A 17,251-nucleotide genomic window follows, 5' to 3' on the forward strand; every position below is an offset into this window, starting at 1 on the left:
CGCCCCTTCTCCCTCATTGGCCCCCCACCCCACAGCTCAAATCTGTCCAAATCTGCATACCCATGAGAGTCATAAGATAGTACAATAAAATAAGCAATAAGAAGAAGGCTGGTTGTTTAGATTTGAGTTCTGGTGCTGTCCCTTTTTTGCAGCCAAACACAAAGACAAACAGCTTTGGCTGCATTTTTCTTGCTTTCTTTTTTATTCTTCCTCACTGTTCTCAGCAGCAGGAAACACCGATGATGGGAGAGAGAACGGAATCCAAACTCGAAAACTATTTATTACAAAGATATTGTGAGTTTCCACAAGAAAAAAAGAATATTTTGTAGGTGAGAAAATACAATATATATATATATATATATATATATACACACACACATATAATATGAGAGAGAGAGAGAGAGAGAGAGAGAGAGAGTCAGTGAGACCAGAGGTTGACAAGTTTCCTGTCCCTGTGCCTGGAAGGTCGTTTATTCATGGTGGAGATTTCCTTATCTTGGATCTCTCTGTCCTCCCAAGTCTCAGACTTTTCTTCTCTCTCTCTCTCTCTCTGATGTGCCTTCCACCTTGATGAAGATCTGTAGCCTCTTTTTCTTCAAATGGTCTTCACCACTGCTTCTTGATCTATTCCTTCGCTCCTGCCTCTCCTTCTCTCTCTTTCCTTTCCGGATTGACCGCCACTTTATCGGTTACACAGGTAAATTTGCGTCGCTTGGGCTGCATAACTTTTTGTTTGTGTGGATATTGGGTTTGGCTTTCTTGTCTGAGATTTTCCTATCGAATTGTTTCGTAAAGGCGAAAATTTTGGCTTTGGGGGGATGTTTCGTGTGTCGCTCGCTTCTTATATGTCTGTTTCGGGAGCGAAAAGTTCATTCTTTTGGCATTCTTAGCTATCGATGTTCCTTTCTTTCGTAGTTCCTCGGATGCTTCGATGGATTGCGGACTTGCATTTTGTGATACATGTTCTGGCTTTAGATGGAGAGCTTTGATCTCCTCATCTGGGGATCTCGTTTCAGGTTTTGTTTGACTATCTTCTCATTATGGTAAATAAAGCACTTAGATTTTGACCAGAATCGTGGTTTCCAGCAGATTTTGTTTAGATCTGATAGCTTAAATTATGCCGTGTAAAGATTAACCCGATTTGTAAGATTACACATTTATTCTAGATTTCTTTAATTCCCTGTTTCCATGACAATATTCATGAGCAGTATTTTGCTGCTAACCTGTTGCTTAGGATACATCACCGCCATGGATAAATGGAGATTTCGGTTCCATGACAAAATTGAAGACCTAGCATTCCCCAGCATGGTGGAAGTCCAAATTTTTTATTGCCGTATTGGTAATGGAAGAAGGTGTACCATTGAGTTGACCGTGTTCTGGTCTTCGTTTAGTTTGATGAATGATGAGAACCTGGTCAACGTTCTTGACTTTGTTAAATTTTGCAAGACAAATTCTTCTCTCTCACAAACAGTAAATTGTCTCAGGGCATTGTTGAAAGTTTGAAATTAATGCCGAAAGATGGAATTTTTCTTGCTGCTGTTGTTAATATGCTCATACGAAATCACCCCACATCCAAAGTTGTTCGTTCTTTTCGACTGGCTTTGGACATGCATATGTGAATGTGCTTGTATTTTCATTGTTGAAATTAATTTCTGTGGTTGTATAAAACACAGTCATGGGCACAAGGTGTTGCCAATTCGGCAAAGCTTTAGCTGTCGTATAAACACTTGTGCTTGTTTGATAGAGTCAATTGGATTTTTGAGTTAGATAATTGCTTCATTTCATTTTTCGTCATCGAGAGACATGTCACTTGTTTCTCATCAGTTGCCTTCTCCATGTAGATATTTTTAGCTATGATTATAATGAATCATAAATGAACTACCTTTAAACTGTTATTCCGTAGGATTTTATTAATTGTGTTTTCTTCTGATTCGACTCTTCAACAAATTATTGCTCGCCAAACTGTTTAGATCGATGATCTCAATTTGATTTATGAACCTGGGTAACCACTCAATGCTTATGTTGCAAGTTGGTATAGAAGTTGATTGGCAAGCACGCTCTCAACTTCTTTATAGCATTCCCGATTGTGTAAAATTAAACATCCATTTGTACATGATATACTTCTAACATGTGATTGCCTGGCAGCACTTTTGCAGGCAAAATAGCAAACAAACCAAGGTCATCTTCCCAGGCATGGAGCATATAAAAGTTCTAAGCTTTGCGGAAAATAGTTATAGGTGATGTGCAAGTTCTAGAAGTAGTGAAGCTACCGGTAGTTGCTTTGCTGGATACTTTCTACTGTGAGTGCCACTATTGCTGGTAATTTGAATTGTGTTCTAAGACAAAGTTCCCTTATCTGCTCTCTGACTTGATCTCACTTGTAATAGCATTGCTAATAGACTAATAGTGCGTGCTATTGAAACTGTCAATAGGAATGCTTTATGTCCAAAGATCCATCTGGAGATGTCCAGAAGATATCATTTTAACCCATAAAATAGCATTTATCAGATGGAGTTTGCCAATCACAGAGCAATCCTGGATAATCATAGTCCAAGTCTGTTGGTGGAACTTAACAACATTGACAACATCTTTCGGAGCTTTTTCCTCATGTAATATAATAGTGCAAAAGCTATTAAAAAGTTCAGACATGCTCTTCCACCAGAAAAGCTGTCAAGTGAAATACTGAAATGTAACTTAAAAATTATGTGAGGTAGACTTCATCAACACACACTGATGTGAAGTTCATATTAATCAAATGAGTTGACTCAACACTAACTTCCTTTCACTAAAAGCTACGGTTCCTCATTTAATATTTCATTTGGGTGAGTTTAAAAGAAATTTGCATGAATCAGTACCCTTCAATTAGTAGAGTTTTGAATCTGGTGCATTTTTCGTGCAACAAGAAGGTTCGAGAACTGAGTTATATGGGATGCTTTTTGTGTAATCTACCAACTTCTGAAAATTAATATTATAGTCATGGATGGGGACGTGTCACCAATCACATTATTTCATTCTTAGTTGCTCTTTCAGTAATTCCATATTCTGCGTTCTGAAAGGAATATTTTGGATCATAAAGATGGTATCTTCTTGATCTATCGCTATAATTCTTAAGCATCCAGACTCTTTTTGTTCAAGCATATGGCACTATGCTCCCTGTTACTGAAGATCTTCTAGAAAAATGAGATTCTCACAATCTTGGTTTAATGTCATATTTTTTTACATGAATACAACTATACAAGATGAAAATTTCACTCATGCATCTTATCACTATGATACAAGCAATTTTGTTCTTGAAATTTGTAGATCTCCAGTGTATAGTTGGTAGGATTGAAGAATTAGTCCCTTTAGACTTTCTTTTTATAATTCCTGTTTCAACTCTTACACTTGGGATTTTCATAGGGAATGGGAACAAAGGTGCAGTGTAAAAGCTATCTTCCAGGATATCCAATAAGTGATCTACATGAGGATGCAAACTACAGTTGGTCTCGTTTTTCTGAAGATAAAACATTCAGCAGGCAAATGCACAATAATTTCAAACTAAGGGGAGTTAGTAGCTGGTTAGACTATGACAAAGAAATGTTGAAGCGGACAATGCTGGAACATGAAGCTATATTCCAGAGACAGGTTTGTTTTTACATCAAAATAAATCATAGTTGCAACTCAGTATTAAAACTGAGGCATTATCTTTTTGGATGTGCACGTGCTGGGAGTACAATGCATTTGATGGATACTACAATATGCAACCTTTTATCGTCCAGTAGAGACCCTTTAAATAAAAAGGCTATCATTATAATAGTTTGAAGAATAGGGAGTATTTTCCTTTTCTGTATAAGTTACTGCAACTATTCATCACAGGACAAAATGATTTTTTTTGTCCCATTCCCAGGACAAATTCTTTTTCGATTTAAATTACAGCATTGGCCCTTGTCAGGGCAGAAAATTCAACATTTACCATTGCTTTTCGTGAAAATTTGGATCCATTTTTTTAATACTCAAGTTGTATTCTATGATTCAGGTTTTTGAGCTACATCGTCTTTATAGAACACAAAAGGAGTTGATGCATGACTTTAAGAAAAAAAACCTGAATGAATTTTCTGGACCAATGGTGATATCTAGGTCAAGTATGTTTGCATCTCATCAGATGCATCCTGAATTTAGCGAAAGTGTATGGCATTTACCTCCCCCACCTCTACTAAGCACTTGTCAGAGTACAGCAAATGTTACAGATGTTGATGACAGGAGAAACTTCTTAAATTTTCTCGAAGAAAGTGCAACACAATGCAATTCAATTTCAGCTAAAAATGGAGGGTTTGTTAAGGATGACAGACCAAAGGAGGCTAAGCTCAGTGGATTTCCTAGAAGAATTCTGGACCTTCACCTTCCTGCTGATGCTTATATTGAAAATGAAGACACAAAACATACAGAGGGTAAAATTGATGTTGAGCCATGTGCTATGGCTGCTGAGACTATTAACATGATTCATGGCATCGATGCTGACAATGAGGTAAAGTTGTCTCTTGGCAGTGTTGAGGTTCCTGGCTTTGGAAAAGGTGCTCTAAAATTAAATCTGCATTCAAGAAATGGTCTACCCATTCACAGTTTTGCTGATCTGAATGAGCCTACTGAAGATTCATGTGAGAGAGGGACCGTAGGTTCAGGTAGTTGTAAATTCAATGGTTTGAATGTGGACTCCAAACAACTTCAAAAGCCTTGGACAACAATGAGATCAAAAACTAGTTCTCCGCATACAAATCCTTTCATGGACAAACATGGTGATCAAGTGGTTAGCTCAAGTTACCTCAATGTAGACAGAGCTGATAAAGGACAGGAACAACAAGTGTTACACAACAATTGTGGTAAGATCAATGGCTGATATTCTTGAACTCATGAACCTTTTATTTGTCTATAGAGATGCAATTCATTAACGGCAGAAAGTTCTTACATCTTAGACGGCAGCAATATTCATGGATTGGCTTAATATGTTATCTGAATGTTTCTTTGTTGATGATATTTCTTGCACATACTAGATTTATTTTTTGAACTCTTTACTATAGTCCACTCTACCAAGCATTCAAGTCATATACATCTATTTTTTTAATCAGTCAAATTTCTGTTGCATATCTATTTTTAGCTCTTTGCGACCTTTGTTTATGTGCTAGTTCTCCTCAGGATCTGATATATAACTCACTGTCTGGTTTTTCACAGGACAAAGTAGAATTGCTGTGAGTTCCTACAATTCTGGCCTATTTAATGAGAAGTTTCCATTGTCATGCGGATCAATAAAGTTGACACTTGATACAACTCAAGAAAGCCACATTCCCATTGCAGTTCAAGCACTTCCAGGTTCTAGTGCATCTTCAATGTTGAATGGACAGAGCAAGAGTTATAATGCAGTTAAACAAAGCAACAATGTTGGTTGTGAGAAAGTACCATGCAATGTGGATCTGCAACCACAGTTGAGACTTGATAATAAATTCTCATCCAATGTGAACGGCCTTCATCATGGTAGCCAAATGAATTCTACTTCTTTAACTGGAACCCACCTTTTACCCTGTAACCTAAGGATGCAAAGCCTTGGTAACAACAGTGATACTTCAGAATATGCAAACTCTGAAATCCATGAACCCCGGAAGTGCTTAAAGAGTTTGCACTTCGTAGATGTTAAGTATGCTAAGGATGTGCAATCGAACCAGGCTATCCTTTGTTGCAGCCAAAGTGATCTCACTGATCGGCAAAATTTAATCAGGAAGCATCATGAATCATCCAAGGGCATAATTTGGCATAGAGAAAAGCCATCTCCCAGTGGTTCTACTGGCATAAAAGAATGTGACACTCGATTAGATCTGCAATTCAGTAGGGATTATTCTCAGCTAATTTTTACTGAGTTTACAGAAGGAGTCAAGGACGAAGGTCCTTCCATTTTTGCCGCAAAGCAACCTTTGCCATCATTCGACATCAAGGAAAGCAGAATTCAAACGAGCCAAACATCTGACAGCTTGAATAGTAAAAGAATTTTTTGCCTACCTGAGAACTCCTGTAGGAATTTCAGCTACTCAAATTCTATTTCATACGATGTACACTCTCTAGCTGATGATGCAAAGGACTACGGAAAAGGAAAGGCAGGCAGAAATTTCTATCCAGGTTTAAGAAACGACATCAATCTGAACTCTGATCTAACGCCTATCATTGATCCTCAGTCGTTTAGAATGTCAGCTGAAGGTGAGACACAGATTCCACCATCATTTCCTTGGCCAAGAGTTGCTGGCAAACCAACATGCAAAATTGATTTGGAAGCACCAGCTGATGAACTGGAAGAAGAAAATACATTTTCCGGGGCCAAGCTTGTAGATATTAATTACTCAAAGACAACAGTTGAAATATCACAAGAGAAGATATCCTCTCAAGATCCTCATGTCATACTGGCAGCAGATGCTATTGTTTCCATGTCAATGAATGTACATAAAGATTCAGATAAGGTCGCATGTCACCCCTTTGCTCCGTCCTCATGTGATTCCTTGTACATGTTGGCAGAGTTGGTTACACACGATGCAGAGTCAAAAGGAAGTGGAGAAGGCAACTGTGATGCTTCAGAAGATGATGGATTGGATGTCTTCGAGTCAATGACATTGAAGCTTGAAGAACTCAAGGCAGATGAATATTGTTGCAAACCATGTCGACAAGAAAAGCCAGAGGATGAGAAGTCCATGGCCGCATTTCTTCTCACCAAGCCTCGTAGGGGCCAGGCAAGAAGAAGAAGGCAGAGGAGAGATTTCCAGAAAGATGTCCTACCAGCACTTGCATCCCTGTCAAGGCATGAAGTGACTGAGGATCTTCAGGCTCTTGGAGGGGTGACAAGATCAGGCAAGTCATGGCAAATTAGCTCCGCTAGGAGCACGTGCCAAAACAGTGCCAGTTTCCAAACAAGGGGGAGGAGGCGGCCGAGAGACTTGGCCATCACCGCCGTGGAGGTTACAGACAGTCCCCCTCGAACGCAGCCTATTCACTCCGAGTTAGAAAATGATGGGAGAAACATAATGGCATGGGGAAGGACAACAAGAAGGTGTCGCAGACAAAGAATGCCATCAGGCAACGCGCCTGCTCCTCAGGGATAGAGGAGTTAAAGAAGTATGGTAGTTGGGATCAAAGGAATGACAGTTTTTTTGGTTAATTGGTAGATTTAGACATGAGATGCACTGTAAATGTTGGTCTTTATTCAGGCTTAGTACTATGCACTTTAAGATGAAATAATTGGCGAACTATATCTCCAAAAATAGGACAGTAGAAATAGTTGGTTAAAAGAGCTGTATAACCTCTCAGTTTATGTCAATGATGTTTAACCTTTGAAATGAAATATATAGAGTGGATACTGAGGACAGATTCAGACAGGTTTCTTGTACTGGTGTCATTCAGACATGTTAATTATCATCATATCGATCAGTATTGTCGGTTTGTGGATGGGGATTTATCTGCAGTTTAACTGGTGAAATAATGTCATTCATAAAAGTGAGTGATGAATCTAAGTGTTCTGTTTCATTCATTTTATTTGGTCTTTGGAGGAAACAAAGCATACAAAATATTCATCTTTACTATTTCCAATAATGTTGATAATTTCTTCTATGTTTTCAACTTGCAGGTCGAGTGGCACAACTAAACTTCAAATAATGGACCAAAGGACGGCGTAGATTTGTTGGAAGTACGAAGTCGAATCTATGAGAGCACAATCCATGTCGATGTTAACTAAATCGTATCAGTGTGATCTTATTATGATTCGGTTGGCTGTCGCTGGCCGTCCATCTCATCTCCGCACGACAAATAACGCACCATGTGTCAGATTTCGACAAGACCAGGATCTTGGTGATGGTCCCAATTGGCGGCTGGCTCAGCTGTCTTGTCTCAGCCACCGCACAGGACTCTGATCCGACGTGGTATTTCCGCCTGGCCAGCGTTTCAAGTTAACGACCGTGGGTCCCGAAGAAGCCTACCAATTAGAAAAGCGCCACGTCTACCACATAACATGTTCCCTGAAGACGCGAGGACAGCAGGATTCCACCCAAAAGCAGCGATCTCGGAAAAAAATGAAGAGTACGATAGCTATTAATCACAATTTTTATTAATAATCATTAAATCAAATAGTATCCAGACATAAACCAAAGTGGCATTGCTCACTGACGAAAGAAAAAGCAAAAGAAATGGTACATTGGAATTGTTCCAAGAAAACTTCATCTTGAATGCAGAGGCTAAATAGTAAACATTCCAAGATACTACAGACGGATGCATAAATAGCTTTTCCTCTCAATCGACAGCTTTAAGGGCTGCACCTACATAATCTCCAAAAAGAAAAAAAATTGTGACAAAAAAAAAGACAAATTATATAACCTGCGAATGCTAGCAGATGTAGCATTAAGCCTCTACAAGCCCTTGCCGGCGCGAAGCTTTTTTCTTGTCTTTGTTCTTGTTTTGGACCACCTCATTTCCATCGTCAATGTTTTCGATCCTTGCAAAAACTGGCTTAGGCTCTGCCATTATCTGACCTGCCTTCAGCCCTCCCCATTTGGTATCATCCTGCGGTGGCAAGAAAAACAGGTTAACTACACAAGACGAATTTAGAATTCATGAAACATAATAGAACTTATGAAAGTTGGATGAATGCTCTGGGAAACTTCAGCACACCAACAAGTTTTATTAAAGACACGAAGTAGCTCATTTCAAGGATGTGATCAGCATGTTACTTTGGTTTGCTGTGGTAACAACTCAAATGATCGAGTCATATAACGATTCTGTTTAGAAGGATGGAGCCCATCATAACAAAACAATACAACTCCTTTCAAGGTTGTGATCAGCATGTTACTTAGGTTTGCTGTGGTGACAACTCAAATGATCGAGTCATATAACAATTCTGTTTCGAAGGATGGAGCCCATTGTAACAAAACAATACAAGGTAGAAAAGAGCTGCTCATTGTGATTTCAGGACACACTTGTCTTTGCCCAAGCAGTCAGAAGTGTGTCATAAGAAGGAAAAAGAGAAGATCCTTAAAGATTTAGATCATACCCATGTTGCTGCTTCAAATTGTTCCTTTGAAAACCCAAGTTGGCTATATATTCTGGAACACAGGCTTGGAGTGATCGGAGATAGAGCAGTTGCTATTATTCTCATTACTTCCAGTATTATGACGAGATCCTGAGGTCAAAATAAATGCAACATGATACCATAAATTGCATAAATACATAATCTAGTTCTTGAGAAAAATACTTAACAGGATTACAACACAGTCTTGTTATAGTGATCCCAATTAAAGAAAACACAAATTAGCAGGATTATGTATCTTTTGGGTTAATGATTTAGTGTTATCGAACAGATGAAAATATTTCAAGCAGGAAAGAACCTTTTTGTTTTTATCTTTACCAATGCTGTATCTCAAGAGTTTGAATTCTCGGTCATTGTTAGTGTAGTGGGTATGCTGTCTAGACATTAATAACATTTTCGCCAAACATAGGAGTAATTTCCATAAAGATATGCAGAAAATTCCCAAGTAAAAGTAGCATGTGATTATAACAAACTAATTGAATACAAAGATGAAAATAGCCAGTTTCAAAGCTTGCCTTTGCAGCCATTTCAGAACTTGCACCACCTTGCTTGAAAAGAGACCATGGAGCACGTTCATCCATATAAAGGTTACCAGCATTCGCAATATCTAAGACAGATTCGCATGCTGATGATAATGAAAGGTTCTCATAATGGTACTTGGCCTTCTCTACCTACGCAAGCAAGCTATTCATGAGAAAGTGCAAACTAAAATGGAATATTTCAAATATGCCAGAATCCAGATGTAAAAAATTCATATTGTCTGAAACTGGGATCTCTGTTTATTTGTTGTCTTTGAGATTATCACTGTTCTAAAAAAGCTCGCCATGTTGCCTGCTTAATCATGTCTAACATGGCACGATATTCTCCAGTTATCTGAGTGCCATGTTTGAATGATATTCTTGGACTCGAGAAAAGAAGAGTGGGTCAAACTAAATTCTGAGGTGTATTCAGACATCAGAGCACAGAACAGTATAGACTCGATTAGAAGCCCTTGTGGAAGGATCCCACAACTCTCAAACAAATGGATGATGTCATAGAATGATGTCACATGTCATCCTCAAGAAAGTTAAACAGGAGGAGAGAAACATCTAAAGGACCTTAAGCAGCTACGGCTTAAGACTTTGAAGCTAATTAATCGTTCTTTTTGTTTGTCAATAGAGTAAACAGCTATTTCAACATACAAGAACAATACTTACTGTCTGCAATACTAACACCAAAATAAAACAAGAACACCATGTCAAATAAGATACAGAATACATATTGTCATGGAAAATCATTGGACGCTTTGACTGAATCATAAGCAGAGATCAGATTAAAAAGTTGTAAAGTACAATTCAAGAGAATGGTAACATCAGGACATGAGTCGGACGATCAAGGACACGTTATTCAGACTTACCAATTGGTCTACAGAATCTTTAAATGAGTTTCCTTCAGCTGCAATAATGGAATCAAAGGCCAACATTGACTGGCAGTTTTTCTTTAAAAGCCCAAGGGTACGGTTCAGAAGGTTTCCTGTACATAAATGATATTATTACATTCCAAGATTACTTTGTAACAGAACTGATGTCCAGAGACAAGAAAAAGATCAACTAAACTCAACCAAGAAAAAAAGATACCGAAATGGATATTACCAATTGTGTTAGCAAGATGTGCATTCACAATGTTGATGAACCGATCCTCTGAATAATCCCCATCATTACCAAATTCCACTTCCCGCAAGAAAAAATACCTAACAGCATCAGCTCCAAATCTTTGCACTAGATCCTTCGGTTCAAGTGTATTTCCTAGTGATTTCCCCATCTTCATACCATCCTAAAATTTCAAAATAAAAAGCATTGCTGCATGAAATGGAAATAAATATATGAGATAAATAATCAAGATCCACAATTTTTGAACAATTTATGCTGACAAATGAAGTACTAGAAGGAAGTCCTAGCATCAACGATTATAGAAAATGAACCGACAAGGAAGGACTGACAAATTATTTCAACTATTTTGCTTATGATTACCAAAATAATCATTTCCTTTGGCATATTTGCCAATGATACTAACAATTTTGCTCAATATTCAAGGACAAAGCCTAGGAACCAACATTATGCAACACAAAACCGAATAATGGAAAGTTCAGGGAGACGATATGAAAGCATGAAGATAAAACTATAGCTGCACTGAGCATCAAATAAGTTGCTACACGCTATTGATGATTTATTAAGATAGATGTATCCTTGTTTCTTCATTCTTAATATATGAGGAGTTAGGTTTAGCCTGAGCACCCTTATAGGTTTTCTTCCATCACAGATCATAAGCAACAGTGCAGAAAACCAGAGTACAGGCAAGAAGTCCATTTCACATACAAAAAAGTAAACTAAGAGGAAGAATCATAAAAAAAATATCTACCTATCAAAATGGAAATTGAGCTCCTAGAAAACAAGGACAACAAGAGTCGTTCAAAATTCTATATATGCATATGTATATATATGGAAGTTTTTTGGTGTTTTCACTAACTTAAGTCAAACTACAGTACATGTGTCAACCACAACCTGAATAAAAGCCAATGCTAAGAGCAACAGTAAGAGCAGCAATACCTTCGTCAAGAATCCATGCCCAAATACCATGTTTGGAACACTTAATCCTGCTGATAGTAGCATAGCAGGCCAGTAAACCGCATGAAACCGCAAGATATCCTTCAGATGTGCAGCACAAAGTATTAGCAATGCATATAAGTGAAAGAGCCTGGAGGAGGACTTATAAGTGAAAGTCATGTCCTCAGACATATTATGTTGTGTGAGGAGTTGAGACCATAAAGACAACAATGAGGTAACTATCACTCTGATGAGAAATGAAGATAACAATTCATACCTTGCCTATTAAGTGCAGTGAAGCAGGCCAACCAGAACAAACAGCTTGTTCTAAATTTGTTTGCTCACCCTCCTCTAACAATGCAGAAACATACCTACACAATGAACTCAGTGTTCAAGAAGGCTCAGCAGTTTCATCTAAATAGTATTTATATACACATATTCTGTAAACTATGGGATTTTCAACTGTAACAAAATGGAAACCGAATGATAACTTACCCCAATAAAGCATCAAACCAGACATATATAGTTTGTTTATCATCATTAGGCACAGGTATGCCCCACTCTACGGATGAGCGGGATATAGAGAAATCTCTCAGTCCACTTTTTATCCAACCTTGCACCTAAATAAGTATCATGATGGGTAAATGCAGTAAGAATCCATATTTGTTTTAGGATACAGATGCCTGGGATCACATAAGCTAAAAGAATGCTAACACAAGATATTATAATATTTGGATGAGTTAAACTATACAGTGCTCAAAGAAGGAAAGCTTCAAAGGAATCTCCCAATGGCCTTCAAGGTTCATGACACATTTTTCTTAAAATTTTGCAAAGTATGACAATTGTTTTTAATTTTAATTTAAGCCCTGTTGGTTACAAAATTCCATCTCAGTGAATATATAACTAAAGAAAATGGCCATGATCATGTTGCAAAATCATAGACATATCTTATAAAAACCGTACATTCTTGGTGGGTAGAAAGACGTAAAACTCACGCAATCAAGAAGTCAAACAAAAAAAGTATCTGAATTTGAGAGCTAATGAAAATGAAGCCAACTATACTGCACTCTAGTGCACATCTTGGGTCTCATGACTGTGATCCAATTGTATCAACAATAGTAGTCTGCTCAATTTCTATGAGTAAATTCATAATGCACCAAAGGCGAGAACACATTTGAACTCTCACCTCATTCAGGCGGAATAAAGGCTTCACAAAATCTGGATTGGATGTTAAATAATCTTCCAGTGTTTTCTGATACTTTGATAATGCAAAAAAATAGTTATCTTCCTTCCGACGAACACAAGGCTTTAAATGCATTGGGCAACAGTTATTCTCAAGCAATTCTTTTTCATCCTGCATGTAGTACCAAAATGATAATACAAAGAATGGAACAACAGATCAACTTACTTGTAAAACATCAATATACAGAACATGGATGCATAAATAATGATGTGTTGCTCATCAAGTTATCATTACAAAGATATATCCTAGCATATTACACAAAATCTCAAGAAAAAATTGAGTATATGCCTAATCATCTATGATGTCATAAGCATTTAATGATTCCAATTCAATCTATTCTGATCTGAAGCGAAAATTTGATATCATTATACCTATAAAACTTATTCTCTCCAACGTAGTTAGCTGACAACCAAATGTCAATCGTATTATCATCTCACTTAGAATCATTATAAGTAATTCTTTCTCAACAATAAAAGTGTGAAAACAGAACTCAGGATCATTTTGACACAAATAAAAACTTGTGACCCTGAAACTGCCCCATGGTTAGCCAATCTTTTGGTCTTACTACATAACCATAGTCCTATGTCAGCTCCCATGACCTATTCCATCATGACAGTCCTGAAACCACATGAACTTAAACCCAAAAGGACTACACAAAAGTAGCTCTGTAGGATTAGATAGTAAGTTATAAAGTTCATTAGTTCATATTAGGTCAACCATGGGAGTACAGAGGCCATAACATATACAACACACGACCATCAAATCAGACTACTACATGGACCAGATTCTTGACTAGAGATTGCATCTAATTAGTATAATTCAAAAGGATCACAGAATAAGTATGCATCTACAGAAAGTTCCATTACAATCTGCACAGTAAAACATGGTACTTCACACTAGTATACGTTGGAAGAAAATTTAACAGTTTAACCATACTTCTTGACAAAACTTTTATTATTGTAATCAGCTTAAGATAATTGTTTATAGTTGAAGAAGAGAGACAAAAAAGGTACAAGTGGTTTTAAACACCTAAGCCTAGAAAAGAAATGAAATGATTCTAGTGGACAATGACATTATGACTTGACTTGTGCTTCTGCATAACAAATTTCACAGTAAACATCACTTAGATCTTCAAGGGTAGAATAATCTCTTTTTCCCTCTTTTGCTGGAGGACCTGTAGTTTTGGTTGCATGTCATAATTTTAAATCATTTTGACACATTAATATAATACAGGCATTTGAAATAACCTAATGAAAATTTGCAGATACCAAACCTTGTACTCCTCGCAGTTCACACAGTAGAGACCCTCATAATCAGCCCTGTATATATCGCCATTGTTAAGCACTCTAGAGTAAAATTCTTTGACTATTGCTTCATGCTTCGAATCAGTAGTGCGGATAAACTTGTCATATGCTATATCTAGCTGCAACCAAACAATGGAGGGTAATATTCTCTTTACCGGATACCAAGAACAATTAAATTCATCATGGACTCACATAATTTGAGCCATAACTTAAAGAAGCATTGTAAAGAACTTGTTCTTTAATTAATACAACAATGGTAATGAAATTGACCTCTCTCCACAGAATCCTATAAGACTGGGAAATAGTATCACAATGTTCTCTGGGGCTCCTGCCACTAGCTTCTGCAGCAGCAGCAATTTTTTCTCCATGCTCATCGGTTCCTGTGATGAATACAACTTTCTTTCCTAGGAGCCTCTGTGTAAAAGAAGTAACGAAGACATTAAAGTTCAACTACATGGTATGAGTATGAAAATAAACTGTAGTTTAAAATAAATAGATTTAAGTATTTGTGAGCATGCATAACAATAAAAGAAAGCATCAGGGCTTCTTCTAACTAAATGTTTCATTCCCTTTGTCATATGGATCCACTTCTGTTGTTTATTGAGTTAAGCTTAACAATACCCATTCTTGCGTAACCCCATAAATTTCAAATATTGTCGGACAAGCCTATGACATAATTGATTCTGTCTTTGACATGAATGGAATAAACAATATCATTTTACTGAAAGCAAATTTTCAGGAATGAAAGAATGGCAATCGTCTTAAGTGTCTCAAAGTCAATCGTAGAAGATTCTTGAAATCCAGAAAATATACAAATTAGTAATAGCAGCCTTCTTTTTTCACAACGTTTACATAGTCTGCAAAGATAAAAAATACAAAAGCAACCACCTTTGTCTCATTCAAGCACAAGCTGATCACGTACAACAAATAAGGCATGAATAAAACAGAAAAACATATAGACATGGCTAATAAAGAGGGTTTACAAACACCTGGAATCGGGCAATGGCATCAGCGGCGATGGTGGTATAGGCGCTGCCCATATGGGGCGGCGCATTGACATAGTAAAGAGGGGTGGTGAGCACGAAAGCCTCATCCTTTTCGGGTTTCATGACCCGTTCCCCGGCGCCCTCGCTATGCGGACGACTGCAGCAGCGCGCGGAAGACGAGGCGAAAGCGGAGGGGCAGCGGCGGCGGAGGAGGGGAAGGGAGGAAGCGAGTCCTCTGGCTCGGTAACCTATGGAGGACAGGGGCGCAACAGCGGCGAGCCCGTTCTGGGACGATAACAGAGCTCGACCGGCGGCCATGGCGAGGGACGCAGTGGGAGCTACCGATCGACCTCACTGCGAGCGCTGTGCCCGCCTCTCTCCTCTCTCTCTCTCTCTCTCTCTCTCGCCCCTGCGGCCTAATCTTGAGGGAGATCGGATAACCCTCGGCGAACCGATCCACCATCCATTAGCAGGCAAAAGGGTTCGGATTTAGTCCGAACGTGGCTATTGGATTCGGGTTTGGATCAGCAAAGGGGAAGGAGACAACTCTTAAACGTTCGACACCCACGACAAGAACTGTGAAGTCACTTCGCTGCTCTGCTCTCTTCCTCGTGTACCGATCGCTTCTCTCTTCCCCTGCTGCGTGAAATTGAATCAACAACCAAATCTACAAATCAATGAGAGAAAGATGTCGAATTCACTGTAACCAGTTGACCTTGTCGCACCATCTTGATCATTCTGCGTCCCGATCACTCCATCGCCATCGAGGAGATATGCCTGCATGCATGGAAATGAATCGGCCTGTTGTTCTACGGTCTGAACCGAAGTTACTGCTTCAAGAACAGTACAAGAATCACGATAGAGGAAAGCTGAAGGCAGGTGATTGAATTATGTGGTGATTCCGTGCTGATCTCGGATGTCAATAGCCATTCCCGAGACTGGAGGCCACATCCGTGCCTGCTGAGAAAGCAAGCACGGATGAACAGACTAAAAATACTGAAGGTCATCAAACTGCTTGTTGGAAGCTCCAATCCATGGATGGACTCTGGAATCGGTAACCAACCAAAACATGTAGGATGGAGAAAGCAAGCACAGATGAACAGACTAAAGTTATTGAAGGTTATCAAACTGCTCGTGGGAAGCTCCAAGCCATGGATGGACTCTGGAATCGGTAGCCAACCAAAACATGTAGGACGGAGAAGATGAAGAGACAGTGGACTGACTGGTTGTCTGTACTCCGAACAACTTGCCATGGTGAACAAGGCCCTCTTCTAACAATTTAGTCCTTGTTCTGGAGATGTATCAGTTGGATGCTAGTCATCCATCAAAATGTCTTTCATCAAAAGCTTTGTATCAAAGATTTATCCTCAGAACTCATGAGTCTGTAGTCACTGCTACCTTCTCCTCCTCGACTGTAGAAGATAGATTCAGGATATAAAAATGCGTCTTTGCTATATTCCACTTGCAGGAAAAGGGAAATAATCCAGTTGTTTGCTTTCAAAGAAGCAGAAGAGGTCATCTTCTACAAGAGCAACTTGGACAAAGAATTATATGTCATGCATGCATAATTGCAGCATCAATGTCTAACTCAGCCAGTACTATCCTCTAATTACATAGTGTCATTTGTTCATCAGTGTTAGCCCCACTTAAATCAAAGTACTTATTCTATGCTGTCTTGTTTGGCTAGCCCACAGGTGTCCATGATATCTTCATGGATGCTGACTACTCACAAGTGGAAATTTCAATACTCTTTAAGAATATAATATGATTTGATTATTAGGATCTATGGAAAAGTTAATGACTCCTATTCAAGCAAGAAATTTTGATCTCCAAGTTATTACTTGAGATACAGTGCTATCAGGTTTACATCAGATTTGGTCCTCAATCATACACTGTTGTGTTCTTCTTTCCTTCTTTTTATTTTTTGTAAAGTGGTCTTGTCTAATAGGACTGTAAGTCACAAAAAGAGGCATGAGAGTCTTGTTGTGGGGACAATTATGAAATGCCATTATTGTGGAGTAAGTAAGCTTTGTCATATTGGAGAAACAAGA

General features: G+C 38.4%; 2 protein-coding genes across 7 annotated transcripts; one reads left to right on the top strand and one right to left on the bottom strand.

Moving 5' to 3' along the window:
- The first annotated feature begins 415 nt into the window (after positions 1-415).
- On the top strand, positions 416-7,385 carry LOC135657806 (uncharacterized). 6 transcript variants are annotated; one of them, XM_065176023.1, is made up of 6 exons: positions 416-697; positions 916-1,043; positions 2,146-2,300; positions 3,400-3,624; positions 4,016-4,856; positions 5,206-7,385. In XM_065176023.1, the coding sequence occupies exons 4-6, from the start codon at positions 3,403-3,405 to the stop codon at positions 7,110-7,112; spliced, it is 2,970 nt and encodes a 989-aa protein (XP_065032095.1). In that variant the 5' UTR covers positions 416-697; positions 916-1,043; positions 2,146-2,300; positions 3,400-3,402; the 3' UTR covers positions 7,113-7,385. The 6 variants fall into 6 exon arrangements, with proteins under 6 accessions (XP_065032095.1, XP_065032092.1, XP_065032097.1 ...); XM_065176020.1 differs by having other exon boundaries at positions 916-1,016; XM_065176025.1 differs by lacking the exon at positions 916-1,043 and adding an exon at positions 1,235-1,352.
- An 818-nt stretch (positions 7,386-8,203) lies between these two features.
- LOC135657803 (methionine--tRNA ligase, chloroplastic/mitochondrial-like) lies at positions 8,204-15,641 on the bottom strand. Its single transcript, XM_065176016.1, has 12 exons — positions 15,204-15,641; positions 14,485-14,628; positions 14,184-14,333; positions 12,854-13,021; positions 12,163-12,287; positions 11,945-12,038; positions 11,671-11,769; positions 10,717-10,897; positions 10,482-10,597; positions 9,601-9,756; positions 9,050-9,178; positions 8,204-8,562 (listed from the first exon to the last, which is right to left on the bottom strand). Exons 1-12 carry the CDS (start codon positions 15,516-15,518, stop codon positions 8,401-8,403), a joined length of 1,839 nt encoding a protein of 612 aa, XP_065032088.1. The 5' UTR covers positions 15,519-15,641; the 3' UTR covers positions 8,204-8,400.
- Positions 15,642-17,251: the final 1,610 nt, after the last annotated feature.

The sequence above is a fragment of the Musa acuminata genome, unplaced genomic scaffold (genome assembly GCF_036884655.1).
Source record: "Musa acuminata AAA Group cultivar baxijiao unplaced genomic scaffold, Cavendish_Baxijiao_AAA HiC_scaffold_308, whole genome shotgun sequence".
NCBI classification, from domain to species: domain Eukaryota; kingdom Viridiplantae; phylum Streptophyta; class Magnoliopsida; order Zingiberales; family Musaceae; genus Musa; species Musa acuminata.